The sequence below is a fragment of the Oncorhynchus kisutch genome, linkage group LG16, assembly GCF_002021735.2.
Source record: "Oncorhynchus kisutch isolate 150728-3 linkage group LG16, Okis_V2, whole genome shotgun sequence".
Taxonomy (NCBI): Eukaryota; Metazoa; Chordata; class Actinopteri; order Salmoniformes; family Salmonidae; genus Oncorhynchus; species Oncorhynchus kisutch.
In genome coordinates, this window is record NC_034189.2 from 50,384,209 (window position 1) to 50,404,858 (window position 20,650).

Consider the following 20,650-nt stretch of genomic DNA (forward strand, 5'->3'; position numbering starts at 1 on the left):
TATATATATATTTTTAAACCTGCATATTTAGTTAATATAGCCTGTTAACCTGGCTCGTTGCGAACTCTGTGAAGATATTTATTTCTAACAAAGACAGCAAATTTCACCAAACGGGGGATGATTTAACAAAAGCGTATTTGTGAAAAAAGCACAATCGTTGCACGACTGTACCTAACCATAAACATCAACGCCTTTCTTAAAAATCAATACACAGAAGTATATATTTTTTAACCTGCATATTTTGCTAAAAGAAATCCAGGTTAGCAGGAAATATTAACCAGGTGAAATTGTGTCACGTCTCTTGCATTCATTGCACGCAGTCAGTGTATATGCAACAATTTGGGCCGCCTAATTTGCCAGAATTTTACGCAATATTGACATAACATTGAAGGTTGTGCAATGTAACAGGAAAATTTAGACTTATGGATGCCACCCGAATGGTTCTGTATCACTGAAAGAATAAACGTCTTGTTTTTGAGATGATAGTTTCCGGATTCGACCATATTAATGACCTACGGCTCGTATTTCTATGTTATTATGTTATAATTAAGTCTATGATTTGATAGAGCAGTCTGACTGAGCGGTGGTAGGCACCAGCAGGCCCGTAAGCATTCATTCAAACAGCACTTTTGTGCGTTCTGCCAGCATCTTGTCACTGTGCTTCAAGTATTGCGCTGTTTAGGACTTCAAGCCTACCAACTCCCGAGATTAGGCTGGTGTAACCGATGTGAAATGGCTAGCTAGTTAGCGGGGTGTGCGCTAATAGCGTTTCAAACGTCACTCGCTCTGAGACTTGGGAGTGGTTGTTCCCCTTGCTCTGCGGCGTTTGTGGAGAGATGGGTAAACGATGCTTCGAGGGTGGCTGTTGTCGATGTGTGAGCAAGGAACTGAAACGTTAGCTTTTTTACATGGCTCATATTGCACTTTTACTTTCAAGACTTTGTTTTTGCATTATTTAAACCAAATTGAACATGTTTCATTATTTATGAGGCTAAATTTATTTGATTGATGTATTATATTAAGTTAAAATAAAAGTGTTCATTCAGTATTGTTGTAAATTGTCATACTTATTTTTTTTATTATTATTTATTTTAAATATATTTTATAGATAAAAATATATTTATATATATATATATATATTTTTTTAAATAAAAATCGGCCAATTAAATCGGTATTGGCTTTTTTTGGTCTTCCAATAATCGGTATCGGCGTTGAAAAATCATAAATTGGTCGACCTCTAATATATATATATATATATTTTCAAATCTACCTGCCAGTGGCTGATGGACCAAAAAAGTAAGTTTCGGGCCCTGGTACTTTCTCTTTGAACAGCTGAATAGTCTCAGCGTGATTGAGTGCTTGGGGATGTTTGTTTGTCGAACGCCTTCTTACGTCACCATTCAGATTGACTGGAGATTTGTTTATGGTGGAAAGGGGGAGGGGCCAGGAGAAATGACAGACAGCACAGCTGAGGGAGGCCAAGCCCAGAATTGAACAATCATCACGAAATCATTCTAATTAAATTTAGCTGCGGCTCAGGCTTTATGAGAATGCGCGCGCACACACCACACAGTAGGCTTAACAAGCATTCAAGTTCATATGAAAACAAACTAGATGAAAGTGTGCTGTTTACTCCAGTAAAGCGATGATGCCTAATGTGGCACTGGTACACAATGCTGCAGGAACGAACATTGGTGCTTGGTAATGAGCTCCCACAATGCATCTGTTATTTCCTAACAAGCAACACATCTCATGAAAGTAAAACACAAATACAATGATATGGGACAAAGCAAACAAGCTGTAAATGTTATTTTATACCAATAAACAAACCGCAATTGATTCCATAACATGTAGCGCTCAAAGTCACAGCTGAAACAAATAAAAAAAATACAATAAATTGATTGTATACCCATTTGTAAGTGTGTGTGGATGGGGATGTTAATTCATTGATCTAAATCAGTTTATTCCCAAAAAAGGGTCATGAGGGTGGCATGAAACATTGATTTTGTGTACTTGTTTGGGGGACAGTAAAAACATCAGAAGTACCCGCTATTATGCTTCTTCATTTTAATGTCATCCTCATATGCATTGAAGTTAATATGCAACACTCATTCAATGGTACACTTGTGCACAACCCAAACATGTGGTCCCATGTTTCATGAGGTGAAATAAAAATGCACAGAAATGTTCCACGAAAAGCTTATTTCTCTCAAATGTTGCACATAAATTTGTTTACATTCCTGTTACTGAGAATCTCCTTTGCCAAGAAAATCCATCCACCTGACATGTGTGGCATATCAAGAAGCTGATTAAATAAACAGCATGATTATTACACAGGTGCACCTTGTGCTGGTGACAATAAAAACCTACTAAAATGTGCAGTTTTGTCACAACAATGCCACAGATGTGTGCTGACTGCAGGAAAATCCACCAGAGCTGTTGCCAGATAGTTGAATGTTAATTTCTCTACCATAAACTGCTTCCAACATTATTTTAGAGAATTTGGCAGTACATCCAAACGGCCTCACAATCGCAGACCACGTGTAAGCATGCCATCCCAGGACCTCCACATCCGGCTTCTTCACCTGAGGGATCCTCTGGGACCAGCCACACAGACAACTGATGAAATTGAGGAGCATTTCTGTCTAATAAAATCCTTTTGTGGGGGAAAAACCCATTCTGATTGGCTGGGCCTGGCTCCCAAGTGGTTGGGCTTATGCCCTCCCAAGCCCACCCATGGCTGCACCCCTACCCTGTCATGTGAACTCCATAGATTAGGGACTAATTAGCTGCACTGGTTGCATCACTGCCTGGTATGGCAACTGCTCCGCCTCCGACCGCAAGTGTGGCAACTGCTCGGCCTCCGACCGTAACACACTAGAGGGGGTAATGCGTACGGCCAAGTACATCACTGGGGCCAAGCTTTCTGCCATCCTGGACCTCTATACCAGGCAGTGTCAGGGGAAGGCCCTAAAAATTGTCAAAGACTCCAGCCACCTTAGTCGTAGACTATTCTCTCTGCTGACGCCCGACAAGAGGTACCAGAGCGCCAAGTCTAGGTCCAAAAGGCTTCTTAATAACAGCTTCTACCACCAAGCCATAAGACTCCTGAATAGCTCATCAAATAAATGGCTACCCAGACTATTTGCATTGTCCACCCCTCTTTTACACAGCTGCTACTCTCTATTTATTATCTATGCATAGTCACTTTACCCCTACCTACATGAACATATTACCTTGACTAACCTGTGCCCCAGCACATTGACTCTGTACCGGTAGCTCCTGTATACTGTTATTTTACTGCTGCTCTTAAATGATCACTTATTTTTCTTAAAACTGCATTGTTGGTGAAGGGCTTATAAGTAAGCATTTCACTGTAAGACCCGTTGTAGTTCTACTCATTCTATTTCTATGTAGTTGCCACTTAATCCAGTGGCGGCGATACAGTGACCCAGTTCTGTCAGTGGAGTTGAACTCTGCGTTATCTAGGCGTAGATAGCTGTGCAACAGAGCGACTGTGCACCGTTCCAGACAGGGCAGACACTCAAAACTAATAAAGCTATAGAAGAAAATAATTAGTGGTAGAACAACTCACAGCAAAAAAACAAACAAACAAATCAGGAGACAAGTGATATAAAAATGGAACTCAAACTAATTGAGGAAAAAATGTTGAGTCAGTAGCTTCACATAAGGCTACTGGTTTTATCACCATAATGTCCAAACTTATTCCTGGTGGTCAATGCGCAATATAAACCGCTGATGGAGGTGGGCTACATCAAAATACAAATTTTAGAGTAGCAAGACAATTGCAAAACGAGGTGCAATGCAGCAGAAACGCATACGGGTCATTCATTTAGCACATGAAAAATATGTTCCATTAATGTCAACATTTAAATTGACCACATCCCTAGGAGTGTGTCATGTGATGGCTGGGGTGAATACCAGGGTGTAGGGTAGCTAGTAATGTTACATGGGGCAGTTTGGCCAAGGGCTGCATTCCCCAAAGTGCAAGGGGCTGGTTTCAGTATGTGACATCCCGCTAGCATCTGCCAACCCACTTCTCAGAGTAGGGATATAAGGAGTACCTTTAACCTATACAATATGAATCTAAGCAACCTTTAAAGTGAGACCTAAAAAAAATGACATGACATTTTAAAATGAACTGTATCTCGGATATGAAGAGAGAACGGGGTCATTCCTTCATTGGACCCCTGCATCACTTTAGAGATAATAAATGTGGACAGAATGCATGGGTATAAAGTCCCAGCTAAATGCCGAGACAGTGCAGTCTTTCCCCCGTATTGGGATGTTAAACATTCCCAGTGTAAAATTAAGACGACTAAACCCAAGATATAAAGTATGTAAAAAAATATATTTATTATTTTTTAAATAAGATCACCTTCGATAACTAACGTTCACCAAAATACAAACTACAAAGTCAGGAGAATCAAATTCTAAAAATGTCATGGCATGAGGTCCCCATTGATTTTGTTACGTTTGAGTCACTCAAATAGCATAAGAACACAGGTTAAGCCATGGCAAAATGTGTAGAATTTAAGGAAATTAGCTTTAAAACTGCATTTCTCTCAGCCACATGGTAAAACATGTAGAATTGCAGGAAATTTACTTTAAAATATCAACATTGTCCCTGCGGCAGCTCCATTAGCCACAGCTCCATTAGCCACACACACTCCCACTACAAAGCCAACTTTGCCACTGCTGCTGAAAAAAATACCAGGGGAAATAATGCAGGGAGAAGAGAATGGCTGAATTGGTGAGGGTTTGAACTGGCTGGCAAAGTGGTGTGGCCAGTTTGCCATCATCTCTCCAGTGATTTGAATTTGCAATAGAATATGCATTTTTGTTTACGTTGCCAGCAAGCCTACTTTCTAAGCACGCTGGGAAGCCAATCACTTCTTTTTGGTGGCAACATAGTATGGGGATAGAAGCTTCCTCCAATTGTAAACACCAACTGTGAAAATAAAAAGTTCAATACAAAGAGCAAAAATGTATAAATGTGTGTGCAACTTTGTCCTTTGTTCACTGTCCAATGTGCTAGCTACAGGTTGATGCTGGGATGCAAAACCTAGCTACGAAGGGACCCATCCACAGATGGTCAATGAAAACTGTCAACAAACCAACATACGCCACACGGCTAAAGGGGTCAATCAAAACCTGCCAACGAATTGCATGTAATTTCGTTCGATATGTTTTAATCGAGCTCACCACATAGCTAGATTTCGGTGTCACTACTCCCTGTCCCGCCATCTTGGACCGGCCCAAGCAGCCATGACTGGCTAGCTATCCAAACAGCTAATGCGTTGAGCTAACGTTAGTTAGCAGCCGTTGGAACATAGCGAAAGCCCGTCTCGAGCTCTTCACAATCAACACCAACTCCGGGGCACGAGAACGGCTCAAATTCATGCATACATTTTGCACGAGCCAGATACACAGTGCAGCAAGCAAACATACTTTCCTGGCACCATGGGACGTCTACTCCATAAAATAACGTTAAATCGCCATTAAAACAACGTAGCCTTCCTAAACGTTAGCTAGTTCTCTGACCAAGTTCGGTCACTTTATCATTCTCGGTAGATGTGGCCAGCTGGCTACAAAACGTTACCTAACGCTTACATCACAGTAATGATGTTATCTGTAAAAAGCCTAATTCTATATGTCCCTGACCATTGAATCTCTAACTAGCTAACATTCAGAATGAGCTGGCCAACTCCAGAGTCGCAACAACGCACGTTCCACGTTTAACGTTATCAAACTAGCAGGGGACTAGCTAGACATTTGCTAGCAGGCTAAATTAAAAGGTTAGCATGGGGTGGTTCGTATTATCAATATAAATTACTAGCCCGCAAGTAGGTACTTGAGATGTTACATTACACAGCCAGCTAGCTTATTCAGCTACCAGGCTTGTTAGCCATTTCTACTGCACCCAATACAAACCAGCTTGGAAGAAACATTTGATATGACAAGCCTTTGTGACTAACAAATAGCTAAGTTGACGAGTTAGATAAATGCAAGGCCACCCTAATAACGAAAATAGCCAGTTGGGTTACTAAAATGTGTTTATGCAATGGAAAAGCCGTTCATTTTCACTATTGGATTAGCTAGCGAGGGAAAGAAGTCGGGTAGGAACGCTGCGTAGCCGCAGGGTCGCTCTGCGCACATCGTGTGATGGGTGTAGTATGGTTAACCAGAGTCCGTGCTCTCACCTGAGAGTGGACTGGCTATGTTAGTTAGTTTAACATAGTTACACGTATTACTATGTGGGCAAGAATGTAGAAGGTGCAAGTGTTGTGGTTCAAGGACCGGCTGGTCCTATGTGTTTGCAACTTAGCGAGCTACCTTCAACAGTAAGGCCTTCGTTCTGGCGCCATCTTCATGAAGCCTCTGAAATCCAAACAGTGAGCTGCAAGCAAGAAGACAACACAGGCGGTTCAGTATCACTTGCACTGCCGTGCAAATGGATTTAACGTATAAAAACGGCAAACGCGTGTACAGAATATTAAGAATACACCAGAGGTGTGTGCAGGGCTTTGACTCCGACCTGTCAATTCCGACCAAGCTGTCCCTCTCTTGGGCTGTCAGCGTCGGAAAGTCCTCCTCGGTTTCACTGGCTTTTCCCGCCGCCATTTTCTTTTCCTCATCACCACCAGAAGCCGAGCCGAGACTCCGAGCAGCAGCGCAGGCAGCAACAGCGAGCGAGACTCCGCACGATTGCATGGAATCGCGACGAGAGGGCGAACGAAATACTCCACCAAATCAAAGAAGAAAAACTAAAAATGTATTAAGATAGAATAAACTTTTCTCCACGATCAAAACGCAATTCAAAATGGTAAATCCTTTCAGGAAAACAAGTACCCCTCCAAAAAGTATGCGCGTCACATTTTTAGGCACCGTTTATGCAACTAATCAAATGTAATGCATGAAGTTCAATTCTTGCAGTTTGAAAATAGTATTATTTGACCATAAAATTCCCCACAGCCACCAGCTTAAAGTTGTTATAATTGTGTCACACAAGCAAGCGAACCCACGCGCCGCCGTAGTCACGCCTCTCCTACCTCTTCAGCCAATACATATGTCTGAATATCAGCATATGACATTAAGTTTTTTTTACCCATCTTCATTTATCTTTTTACAAACCACAGAAATCAATTATACATGTTCATTATTTTCTCAAAATCAATAATGTATATATTGTATAGGTATTCAAATTGATTGATTTGTTTTGCAAAGTGCATAAATAACAATGTTAAATAGCTACATGCAAACTGTCATATTACTAAATACATTTAAGAGTGACAACTGAGAAATTTGTGCAAATACTTGATACCAGTATTATTTGCTGTTGATGGGTAAGCATGTCTAAATAAAACGTTGCAATGATGTGTGGAGGTAAGATTTCTGATTAGGACTGTGTAACTACTTTATTTCTCTCACCCTGCAATGTTCATTCACATTATAATAATCATCATCCTTGCCCTAGGCCCCACATTCCTATACATTTGTGTAGTTGATACCAATTGGATCTGTTAGCTTTTTTTTTTTTATGTACTAGCTAGTTCTACTGTATTTGTCTACTGTGTTATGAATTACATTCTCACTTTTCTACATGTCTTGAAAAAGAAATGAATAGCAATCATTCTTGTTGGTGTTTTTTCCCCCCAGCTGTGGACATTTTCAAAATACCCAGACTCATTTGTTAGACAAGACATATCCATCCAATGTAAGATCCTCAAATCTATTTATCCAAATAGCTTTTTTGATGTATCATAAACCATTTGAACATATTACTTTATAAAATATTACTATTTATTTTGATATCAATTGATTATATATAAGTTACAGTATTTGATGTAGATTTGAATTTGAATCAATTTAAATGTGCAAGGGATAAAGTGATAGCTATTTTGTGTAGAAATTGAATCTTATTTCGTATGGAACATTATTATGCTTCCAAATGAAATTGTCAACATTCTGCAACATTTCAAAGAAAGAGCAAAGTGTTAAAATACTGATGTGGCAAAGCATCATTCTGTAGGCGGGGCCAGCAGAGGTTTATAAAGCTTAGGGGCGGGGTTTGCATACAGCAGTCAACATCATGATGTAATTTTCTCCAAAATGGCGGATCGCAAAGAAGGTTAGTGCTAGTCCATGTTTATGGATTAAATAATCTCGAATTATAACAACGAATCAGATATACTATATATAGATAGTTCCAATATCAAGAAATCTAAACACTCAAATATTGCTATTCCTTCAGCTGCGGCTTTTGACAGGGGGACTTTACTGACTAGATGGCTAGCTTTGTTGCTAGCAATTTAGCCTAATTTCTAAACAATGGCATGCAATCGCCCATCGACCCAAATACCAGCCATTGGCATTGTGAACCTATTTGTTTTTGTCACCCATGGCCTCTATCCCGACTACTGTAACGTTATCGCAGATATACACTTTATAGTAATGACGTGAACGTGATTACCAACTAAACAAGTATTCCAGTCACGTTTTAAATCAATATTCAATGAATTCATGTGTTTTTGTGAATTCTATCAATACTACAGCAAAAATGCATGCATTGGAACTGTTTCTTGACTGTGAGGTAATTGGACTGAATTTGGACCTGAAACCTGCTCTATGTTGCCTAGATGATAGAAAAACCTGCCCTAGGTTGCCTAGATGATAGAAAGTGAAAGCAAAACAGTTAAAATTCTTTGTTTGTCTTTCCTTCATCCCAGATGACATCTTATCAGAAAAGGATGAGCTGGAGAGCGAGGATGACACCTATGAGGTGGTGGACCTGACAGAGTACGCCCGGAGGCACCAATGGTGGAGCATGATGTTTGGGAATAACTCTGGTCCCCTCGCAGAGAAATACTCTGTGACCACGCAGATTGTGATGGGAGGGGTCACTGGCTGGTATGCAACCCAAATTGGGGCTGATTTTAATTAGGGCCAATTTCAAGTTTTCATAACAATCGGTAATCGGCATTTTTGGACACCGATCATGGCCGATTGCGTTGCACTCCACGAGGAGACTGCGTGGCAGGCTGACTACCTGTTATGCGAGTGCAGCAAGGAGCCAAGGTAAGGTGCTAGCTAGCATTAAACATATCTTATAAAAAAACAATCAATCTTAACATAATCACTAGTTAACTACACATGGTTGATGATATTACTAGTTTAACTAGCTTGTCCTGCGTTGCATATAATCAATGCGGTGCCTGTTAATTTATAATTGAATCATAGCCTACTTCGCCAAACGGGTGATTAACAAGCGCATTCGCGAAAAAAGCACTGTCGCTGCATCAATGTGTACCTAACCATAAACATCAACGCCTTTCTTCAGGGTCAGGGAATATGCAGCAGTTTGGGCTGCCTGGCTCGTTGCGAACTGTGAAGACTATTTCTTCCTAACAAAGACAGCCAACTTCGCCAAACGGGGGATGATTTAACGAAAGCGCATTTGTGAAAAAAGCATAATCGTTGCATGAATGTACCTAACCATAAACATCAATGCCTTTCTTGAAAACAATACAAGTATATATTTTTAAACCTGCATATTTAGTTAAAAGAAATTCATGTTAGCAGGCAATATTAAACGAGGGAAATTGTCACTTCTCTTGCGTTCATTGCAATCAGAGTCTGGGTATATGCAACCGTTTGGGCTGCCTTGCTCGTTGCGAACTAATATTCCAGAATTTTACGTAATTATGACATAACATTGAAGGTTATGCAATGTAACAGGAATATTTAGATGTATGGATGCCACCCGTTAGATAAAATACGTAACGGTTCCGTATTTCACTGAAAGAATAAACGTTTTATTTTCTAAATGATAGTTTTCGGATTTGACCATATTAATGTCCTAAGGCTCGTATTTCTGTGTGTTATTATGTTATCATTAAGTCTATGATTTGATATTTGATAGAGCAGTCTGACTAAGCGGTGGTAGGCAGCAGCAGGCTCATAAGCATTCATTCAAACAGCACTTTTGTGCGTTTGCTTGCAGCTCTTCGAAATGCTTCAAGCATTGCGCTGTTTATGACTTCAAGCCATTCAACTCCCGAGATTAGGCTGGTGTAACCGAAGTGAAATGGCTAGCTAGTTAGTGGGGTGCACGCTAATAGCGTTTCAAACGTCACTTGCTCTGAGACTTGGAGTAGTTGTTCCCCTTGCAGAGGGGAATTTGGATTTTGTGGAGCGATGGGTAATGATGCTTCGAGGGTGGCTGTTGTCGATGTGTTCCTGGTTCGAGCCCAGGTAGGGACGTGGAGAGGGACAGAAACTATACTGTTACACTGGCAATACTAAAGTGCCTATAAGAACATCCAATAGTCAAAGGTATATGAAATACAAATGGTATAGAGGGAAATAGTCCTATAATTCCTATAATAACCTCAAGCTAAAACATCTTACCTGGGAATATTGAAGACTCATGTTAAAAGGAATCACCAGCTTTCATATGTTCTCATGTTCTGAGCAAGGGACTTAAATGTTAGCTTTTTTACATGGCACATATTGCACTTTTACTTTCTTCTCCAACACTTTGTTTTTGCATTATTTAAATAAAATTGAACATGTTTCATTATTTATTTGAGGCTAAATTGATTTGATTGATGTATTATATTAGGTTAAAATAAGTGTTAATTCAGTATTATTGTAATTGTCATTATTACAAATAAATACAATTTTATTTTATTTAAATCGTCTGATTAATTGGTATCGTCTTTTTTTGGTCCTCCAATAATCGGTATGGACGTTGAAAAATCATAATCGGTCGACCTCTAGTCCCTAGTGTTCCAGTCCGAGTCCTTTATTCTCGAGTCGAGTCACACGTCCCTTGGTAGTGCTAAAAGCTGTGGTCCAACCATTTAAAAATCCAAATTCTCTTCAACTGTTGGCACATTTTAAGGATATTTCTAACATTTGCTGTTGTAGCTAGTAGGCCCCCTATTTTAAATTATGCATCACAGAGATTTTCTGACAAGAAAGTCACTTCTGGTCCAGTCCGAGTTGAGCCATGAAAATTGAGACTTGAGTCTGAGTCAAGTCTGAGTCCTGGACTCGAGTACTACAACACTGCTATCAGTCACTCCTCTCTCTCACATTCAGGTGTGCAGGATACTTGTTCCAGAGAGTAGGGAAGATAGCTGCAACTGCCATAGGTGGAGGGTTCCTGTTGTTACAGGTAAGAGATGCATCAAACTTGTATTGAGTCAACGCTGGGTACTTACATAATACACATCTCTATTCCATTTTTAAAATCTTATTTAACTTGGCAAGTCAATTAAGAACAAATTCTTATTTACAATGACGGCCTACCCCGGCCAAACCCTAATCCGGAAGACGCTGGGCCAATTGTGCGCTGCCCTATGGGACTCCCAATCACTGCCAGTTGTGATACAGCCTGGAAACTAATCAGGGTCTATAGTGACGCCTCTAGCACTGAGATGCAGTGCCTTAGTTCACATCAACTAAGGTGCCACTCGGGAACACCAATGACATCACATGTTACAACGTGAACGGAGTGCCACTTCACATGCAACCCAACAATCCTCACTCATTTTCCTTTCTGCACCTTCTCCTGCAGATAGCGAATCACAGTGGCTACGTGCAGGTGGACTGGAAGAAAGTTGAGAAGGATGTGAACAAAGCAAAGAAACACCTGAAGAAGAGAACCAAGCAAGCAGCCCCTGAAATTAACTCCTTCTTCGAGGAGGTAAAGGTATTAATAACACTGCCTGACTAATCGTAACTTTATGGTAGGCTATTGTGCCTATAGTATTGTGTGATTCTAAAAGGTGAACATGTCTGAGATGTGTGCGTGCTAATTGATCCTTTATTTAACTGTTCATTTATTCTGTGAGACCAACACTGGTACCTGGGTGTGGGAGCTGCTTTTTGATTCAATTGGATTGCCAGTCTGCTTGAATCTCAGTGCGTTGCATTGCATGTACTTATGAGGAAAAAAAGGTATACTTAATTATCATATTTGGGGGGAAATAGCTCAGTTCATAAATACCTGAGTCATCCCCAGCCATTTGATGGACTAATAATGCAGCAACAGCGCCCTCTAGCGAACTCACACTGTAAAAGCACATTCCTGGATTTATCACAAGCAGAAACTAAAGTATACCCTGCGTATAAGATTCTTATTTTTCCATCTATTATCACTTATAACCCTTCAGTTATTGGAGGTGACCTCTCACAGCCTGCTTGTTTCCTCTCCTCCTTCCCCTCTCTGCAGGTCACAGAGTTTGTCAAGAAGAACATTGTCCTGTCCAGCGGGTTTGTGGGTGGATTCCTCCTGGGCTTGGCCTCCTAATGGCGTCGGGGCCAATTCACGACTGAGGAAGTCGTTACATAGGAAGAAGGAAGCTGTCATTACTGTGAACTGAGTCACCACACGGGATGTTGTCATTAACTGTGAATCGTTGTCTTTCTCCCAGCACGGAACTAGTCATGAAACGGGTTTGGGAGGAGGCTGAACATGTGAAGCTGCCACTTTATGCCCCCCTGGCTGCTCTCTTCCGTTACTGCCCAACTGATCAGAGTCTAGCTTGTCCACCCTCTTTTTATTCTATTTATCTGGTGGTTTCTGATCCAGGATCAGTTTTTTGGGCCTGTTGAATATGGAATTTTTATACTTCATATTCATAATCAGCTCTACCCCCAACATCATGTATGTGAAAATGTCACGTTTCTATGTTTTGAATCAGCAATATTATATATATATATTTGTTCACCGTCATATGGTTTGAATCAATTAGTGAACTATGCCTACTAGTTCACTAATTAGTGAACTATGCCTACTCATAATTGGTTGAAATCACGATGCACACCGGATGATGCCATTATTACAAAAACAAATTTTGACTTCAAAACATAGAAACATGACATTTTCACATATGTTGATGTTAGGGTAGTTCTGGAGATGATGAATACAATGTTGAAAATGTTAGAAATGTCCCTTTAAGTGCACAACGCGACACCTCTTGATACACTATGATATACTACTAATATACTGTACCACACACTAGACATAGGATTACTCTGCCCCTGTCTTTTACCTGGAAGAACAGGTCTAGGATCAGGAATATGTCCCAAATGCCCAAAGTGCACTACATTTGACCAGAGCCCTATGTAGGAAATCGGGTGCGATTTTAATTTTTTAAATTTTATTTCACCTTTATTTAACCAGGTAGGCTAGTTGAGAACAAGTTCTCATTTGCAACTGCGACCTGGCCAAGATAAAGCATAGCAGTGTGAGCATACAACAAAGAGTTACACATGGAGTAAACAATTAACAAGTCAATAACACAGTAGAAAACAAAGGGGGGGTCTATATACAATGTGTGCAAAAGGCATGAGGAGGTAGGCAAATAATTACAATTTTGCGGATTAACACTGGAGTGATAAATGATCAGATGGTCATGTACAGGTAGAGATATTGGTGTGCAGAAGAGCAGAAAAGTAAATAAATAAAAACAGTATGGGGATGAGGTAGGTGAAAAGGGTGGGCTATTTACCAATAGACTATGTACAGCTGCAGCGATCGGTTAGCTGCTCAGATAGCTGATGTTTGAAGTTGGTGAGGGAGATAAAAGTCTCCAACTTCAGCGATTTTTGCAATTCGTTCCAGTCACAGGCAGCAGAGTACTGGAACGAAAGGCGGCCAAATGAGGTGTTGGCTTTAGGGATGATCAGTGAGATACACCTGCTGGAGCGCGTGCTACGGATGGGTGTTGCCATCGTGACCAGTGAGCTGAGATAAGGCGGAGCTTTACCTAGCATGGACTTGTAGATGACCTGGAGCCAGTGGGTCTGGCGACGAATATGTAGCGAGGGCCAGCCGACTAGAGCATACAAGTCGCAGTGGTGGGTGGTATAAGGTGCTTTAGTGACAAAACGGATGGCACTGTGATAGACTGCATCCAGTTTGCTGAGTAGAGTGTTGGAAGCCATTTTGTAGATGACATCGCCGAAGTCGAGGATCGGTAGGATAGTCAGTTTTACTAGGGTAAGCTTGGCGGCGTGAGTGAAGGAGGCTTTGTTGCGGAATAGAAAGCCGACTCTTGATTTGATTTTCGATTGGAGATGTTTGATATGAGTCTGGAAGGAGAGTTTGCAGTCTAGCCAGACACCTAGGTACTTATAGACGTCCACATATTCTAGGTCGGAACCATCCAGGGTGGTGATGCTAGTCGGGCATGCAGGTGCAGGCAGCGACCGGTTGAAAAGCATGCATTTGGTTTTACTAGCGTTTAAGAGCAGTTGGAGGCCACGGAAGGAGTGTTGTATGGCATTGAAGCTTGTTTGGAGGTTAGATAGCACAGTGTCCAAAGACGGGCCGAAAGTATATAGAATGGTGTCGTCTGCGTAGAGGTGGATCAGGGAATCGCCCGCAGCAAGAGCAACATCATTGATATACACAGAGAAAAGAGTCGGCCCGAGAATTGAACCCTGTGGCACCCCCATAGAGACTGCCAGAGGACCGGACAGCATGCCCTCCGATTTGACACACTGAACTCTGTCTGCAAAGTAATTGGTGAACCAGACAAGGCAGTCATCCGAAAAACCGAGGCTACTGAGTCTGCCGATAAGAATATGGTGATTGACAGAGTCGAAAGCCTTGGCAAGGTCGATGAAGACGGCTGCACAGTACTGTCTTTTATCGATGGCGGTTATGATATCGTTTAGTACCTTGAGTGTGGCTGAGGTGCACCCATGACCGGCTCGGAAACCAGATTGCACAGCGGAGAAGGTACGGTGGGATTCGAGATGGTCAGTGACCTGTTTGTTGACTTGGCTTTCGAAGACCTTAGATAGGCAGGGCAGGATGGATATAGGTCTGTAACAGTTTGGGTCCAGGGTGTCTCCCCCTTTGAAGAGGGGGATGACTGCGGCAGCTTTCCAATCCTTGGGGATCTCAGACGAGATGAAAGAGAGGTTGAACAGGCTGGTAATAGGGGTTGCGACAATGGTGGCAGATAGTTTCAGAAATAGAGGGTCCAGATTGTCAAGCCCAGCTGATTTGTACGGGTCCAGGTTTTGCAGCTCTTTCAGAACATCTGCTATCTGGATTTGGGTAAAGGAGAACCTGGAGAGGCTTGGGCGAGGAGCTGCGGGGGGGGCGGAGCTGTTGGCCGAGGTTGAAGTAGCCAGGCGGAAGGCATGGCCAGCCGTTGAGAAATGCTTATTGAAGTTTTCGGTGCCCTTGTTTACAGAGTTAGGGTTGTACCTGGTGGGTTCCTTGATGATTTGTGTGAGATTGAGGGCATCTAGCTTAGATTGTAGGACTGGCGGGGTGTTAAGCATATCCCAGTTTAGGTCACCTAACAGAACAAACTCTGAAGCTAGATGGGGGGCGATCAATTCACAAATGGTGTCCAGGGCACAGCTGGGAGCTGAGGGGGGTCGGTAGCAGGCGGCAACCGTGAGAGACTTATTTCTGGAGAGAGTAATTTTCAAAATTAGTAGTTCGAACTGTTTGGGTATGGACCTGGAAAGTATGACATTACTTTGCAGGCTATCTCTGCAGTAAACTGCAACTCCTCCCCCTTTGGCAGTTCTATCTTGACGGAAGATGTTATAGTTGGGTATGGAAATCTCTGAATTTTTGGTGGCCTTCCTGAGCCAGGATTCAGACACAGCAAGGACATCAGGGTTAGCAGAGTGTGCTAAAGCAGTGAGTAAGACAAACTTAGGGAGGAGGCTTCTGATGTTGACATGCATGAAACCAAGGCTTTTTCGATCACAGAAGTCAACAAATGAGGGTGCCTGGGGACATGCAGGGCCTGGGTTTACCTCCACATCACCCGCGGAACAGAGAAGGAGTAGTATGAGGGTGCGGCTAAAGGCTATCAAAACTGGTCGCCTAGATCGTTGGGGACAGAATAAGAGGAGCAGGTTTCTGGGCATGGTAGAATATATTCAGGGCATAATGCGCAGACAGGGGTATGGCGGGGTGCGGGTACAGCGGAGGTAAGCCCAGGCACTGGGTGATGATGAGAGAGGTTGTATCTCTGGACATGCTGGTAGTAATGGGTGAGGTCACCGCATGTGTGGGAGGTGGGACAAAGGAGTTAACAGGGGTATGAAGAGTGGAACTAGGGGCTCCATTGTGAACTAAAACAATGATAACTAACCTGAACAACAGTATACAAGGCATATTGACATTTGAGAGAGACATACAGCGAGGCATACAGTAATCACAGGTGTTGAATTGGGAAAGCTAGCTAAAACAGTAGGTGAGACAACAGCTAATCAGCTAGCACAACAACAGCAGGTAAAATGGCGTAGACTAGGCAACGGGGCCAACAGATAAAACAAACAAGCAGAATGGAGTACCGTGATTAATGGACAGTCCAGCGTGCATCAGCTATGTAGCCAAGAGATCAGTGTCCAGGGGGCAGCGGTGGATGGGGCAGGGAAGCTGGACTGGCGAGTGTTATCCAGGTAAAAAAAAACTAACAATGACTAAATAGATTTGGGACACTGGCCAGCTCTCCCTATACTCAGACCAAAGTTATAAATCTAACTGTAACCACACTGTTACCACTAACGCCTAACCTTAAATTTAGACCAAAAAGTTGAATGTAGTTTTAATGAATTTTTACAATATAGCCAATTCTGACTTTGCAGCTGGCCTATCTAGCAGATTCGCTTAGTTCTGCCTCCAGGACAAGACTCATTCCAAAAATGTGAACCTGCTATCAGTGTAGTAATAGGAAAACATGTGATTTAGTCATGTGTAGAATATACTATCAGTTTTATAGATAGAAGGACATGTACAGTATAAAGTCAGTGTTCAGTTGCTTATGAGTTGTTCCATATTGTGTCTTTAACTATTTAAATATTACTTGTCAGGAGTATGATTTTCCATTCGTTTCTGTACTTCACCAAGTACACATTAACTTCTTACTGCCGTTAACCTCCATATGTTCTGACCTCCTGAATGCTATTTTGAAATCTTGATAACCAACCAACCATAACTATAGATTTGTCTTATGATTCTGTTTTGTCAAATAAAGTTGCCTGGTCACTGGACTGCATGGCAGACATGCATACAATCAGGGCTTGGTGTGTACACTGAGTGGATTAACAGTCTATCTTGACACGTTTAACTTCTCAACAATATATTTATTTGGATTATTAAAGCCAGCATGACTTTCAGATTTCAGTAGCTCTATGGCTGCCTTTACACAGGAAACCCAACTCTGATTCTTTGCCAAATTATTGGTATTTTGGTCAGAGTTTTGCCAGTAATTTCGGCAAAAAATCAGAATTGGGCTGCCTGTGTGAGTGTAGTCTATGAGTTCCGGTAATGCAAATGTCCAGATGTTATGATGTGAATAGAAATGGATGCTTCCTTGTGTCAGCATGGAGGATGGGTTTGTAATAACTACCATGCATGTCACAGCAAAAATGAATGAGCATTGTCACAATACTAAGATATTTCACCACTATGTCTCTGTATTCATCTACACTGTGAGATCTGCTTTTGAAAGGTACTGCATGTAGAAAGAGACAAAGGAAGATACTCACCAAATCAATCTGAAATAAGTACCAATTGTCCATTTGGTTTTGTTTACCTCTGTCACAGAGTACAATATCAATTAATAAATTAAATATTTTTGGTTTATATTAAATGCACATTGAATTGGGGTTTAGTCCTGATAGACTTTCTCTAGCTTGGGATTTAGTTCTGGGATATATGAAGTACTCTTTGTCAATTGACTTGACAAAAAAACCTTTCAAATAAAGTTGGATTGATTTATTGTAATTTCATAATGTCCTGTCAGAGGCATATTGATTTGTGTAAATAATGGCTTCAATGTCTATTGAGCTGAATGAAGCTGAAAACCTAGGCAGTCATGATGTTACCTCACCAGAGTGCCTCTCTCTACTGTGTGTTACTGTAGCTGCCAGCACCACACTACCACTGGTCCCTCCCTGTTGCTATGGAAACTGCTCTTTTTCTCTTTCTCTCTTCCTCCTGCTCTCTTGTGGTGTGGTGTGTCCTTCCCTCTTTTCCACCCTCTTTCTCTGTTCTCTCTCTCTGTTTCTCTCGCTTTCTCTTTCCAGTCCTGCCTTTTTCTTTGTTTTTACCTCTATCTGTGAGTGTGCCCATGTGTAATGGTATAGGGGTAGAGGGGGATATTAGAGTGGGGGGAATGAGATGAGGCCCACTCTCCACGATCCGATGACCACATCACCAACCAATCGGATCATCAATAGCCCCCAATAGATCCAACCAATAGTAGGGTAAAGCCAGAGTATGAGCGCCATGGAAACTGCAAGAGATGTTTTATAATAGCAGCTCGCCCTAGTGGCACCAGATACCGGTACACCTCAGTCAGGCTGTTCAAAGCAATTGTGTTATTAATCCATTTATCGTAATATAAGGGCTGCATCTTCATACTTAAACCTCTCCTCATATCTCCTTTATCTGCACTGATCTGGAAAAAAATAGGAAAGGCGAATTCGATATGGTGCATACATATACTAGGGACTGGCTTTCACCAGTTACTTCATATTAGTAGAGGAGAGACAGGAAACCAATTATAGTATTGAGATACAACCTAATCCATGCCTTCAGGCAGCTGGCTCCAAAGGGTCCAAGCCATACAATAGTTAACTCTGTCACAATCAGTTTGTTGAGAACTGTCATTAGTATGGTTACGCAATACCCTCTCTGTCGTACTAGTCAGTGGACAATGTCAGAGATGAAACGTCAATGCATGTTAGAATAGCAATGTTCATTATTCATAGTACAATAATTCATAGTAATTAGTACAGTGAGAAGCTGCCTTTTTATACGAAGCATGGGTTATTAAACAACTGATAGATAGAGACCATTTTAGGCCTATCACACAAATTATTCATGAGAGAAAATTGAAAATTGATCAAATGGGACCATTTCTCCCTGAGTTGGAGTGAAATTGTCATCATAATGCTAGCCTGGGTAGACTGAAATATATTTTTGTTTCTGAAGGAAGATTCTGTGTGAAAGTACATTCATTTCTTATGTATTTGGGGTATAATACAGAGCCTATGACTAGTGGGTCTTGGATATTATCACATTATTCCTGCATTGCATCTAGAATTTGGAGTTCTGTATCATATAATTAGGAATTAGAATACTAGAATGGATATGAACCTTCTTATGATGGTAGTGAGGTCAGCCATTTTGGTCAGGGAGTTGGTCAACCTTGGTTTGCCAGTGCTGTTGTAAGATATTGTGTAAAATAATGAATTTGAAGAAAACTGTATTTATAATTATATGACTATATTTTAGGTTGACAATAATTATATTACACAATTTCAGATATATCATGTGGCTTACTTTTATTTCCCTCCATAAGTAAAATCAGGATAGACATTAATTCCAATTAGACTGGTTTGGATTTCTCCCTGGCTGCCATTTTCACCCCATTCTGGAACTTTTAGGGTTTATGACATAACCCCTCTGGTCATTTAATAAGATCTATTTTTTCCTGTATGACCACCTCAAGGGGGCAGTGTCAACCAATCCAGAGTGGCTCACTCACCTGTGACGTTGTGGCCGAATAATACAAATGCATTGGCGCAAGTGTGTCAACAATGTGGCCCAGGGATCAGTCAAAAGCAAAGCAGTGCATTCACTGCCATTAAGCCAATGAATTACCAGGTATTTACTGAAAAGGTACGTGGTAGAATGGTAGTTCTATTGCAATAACCTATGACTTAGGCTACAGGGTTGTTTCTTTGGGATTCAATGGTACAAGAACCACTAGGCACCTTATTTTAATGTTTAATTAACCCACCCCCTCTTCGGAGGACACACATATCTTCTTACAGCTTTTCTGCTACATATACATACATTTTATATACACTTTTATAACAACACATTAGCAATTTTGTTTCAGTCTTGTCAGACAGCATCTGATGCAACTCCACAGACAGAACCAGCCCCTCCCTGTAAGCACTAGGCTGCTGGCTAAATTCAGCAGAGAGGCGAATGTGACAGATCCAAGATGTGGCTGTGACATGACTATGCCTAACAGGTCTAATATCTGTCAGGTCTCTTATCACCTATTATTAGAAAGTATCTCTGGATGCACACCTGAACAACAGACATCACTTCAAATGGGGCGTCAGGGTAGCCTAGTGGTTAGAGCGGTGGACTAGTAACCGGAAGGTTGCAAGTTCAAACCCGCTAGCTGACAAGGTAGCGGGTTTATGTCGTTCTGTCCCTGAACAGGCAGTTAATTGAAAATAAGAATTTCTTCTTAAATAAAGGTAAAATCTCATCTCCTGCCTGAGTGTAGAATGCATAGGCCCATTTATGTTGAGGCAGAGCAAAATAATGTCCAGCCAATGTGAGGCCATCACTTGCAGGAATCTGGTTGTACTTGCTTTTTTAATGCATAGCAACAAGGGCTTATAGGGCATTTGCTAATATATATATTTTTTAATCATATATTATATATAATCATATATTTCCAATAGTCAACTCCTGTGTTTCCAATGCTGCTATGGATGCTGGTCCTTTTTTGATACCCTTATTTATAGACGTGCAATATTGGTCCGGACAAATCTGGATCAGATGGATCAGATGGATTATCAGATGAAAACTAATAATTAATACACA

General features: G+C 41.3%; 2 protein-coding genes across 4 annotated transcripts in view; one reads left to right on the forward strand and one right to left on the reverse strand.

The window, feature by feature from the left end:
- The window catches only part of LOC109906800 (lysine-specific demethylase 6A), a 49,764-nt gene extending 42,707 nt beyond the window's left edge, over positions 1–7,057 (reverse strand). For both annotated transcript variants that reach the window (XM_031792850.1, XM_031792849.1), the window contains exons 1-2: positions 6,560–7,057; positions 6,358–6,421 (exon numbers count right to left, since the gene is read on the reverse strand). In XM_031792850.1, the coding sequence (XP_031648710.1) occupies positions 6,358–6,421; positions 6,560–6,735 (240 nt within the window). In that variant the 5' untranslated portion in view covers positions 6,736–7,057. The remainder of the gene's footprint in view (positions 1–6,357; positions 6,422–6,559) is intronic.
- Positions 7,058–8,095: 1,038 nt separating this feature from the next.
- On the forward strand, positions 8,096–13,191 carry LOC109906750 (FUN14 domain-containing protein 1-like). Of its 2 annotated transcripts, none has more exons than XM_020504615.2 (5): positions 8,096–8,152; positions 8,751–8,931; positions 11,128–11,203; positions 11,606–11,740; positions 12,263–13,191. In XM_020504615.2, exons 1-5 carry the CDS (start codon positions 8,134–8,136, stop codon positions 12,338–12,340), a joined length of 489 nt encoding a protein of 162 aa, XP_020360204.2. In that variant the 5' UTR covers positions 8,096–8,133; the 3' UTR covers positions 12,341–13,191. The 2 variants fall into 2 exon arrangements, with proteins under 2 accessions (XP_020360204.2, XP_020360205.2); XM_020504616.2 differs by having other exon boundaries at positions 11,606–11,734.
- The last annotated feature ends 7,459 nt before the right edge of the window (positions 13,192–20,650 follow it).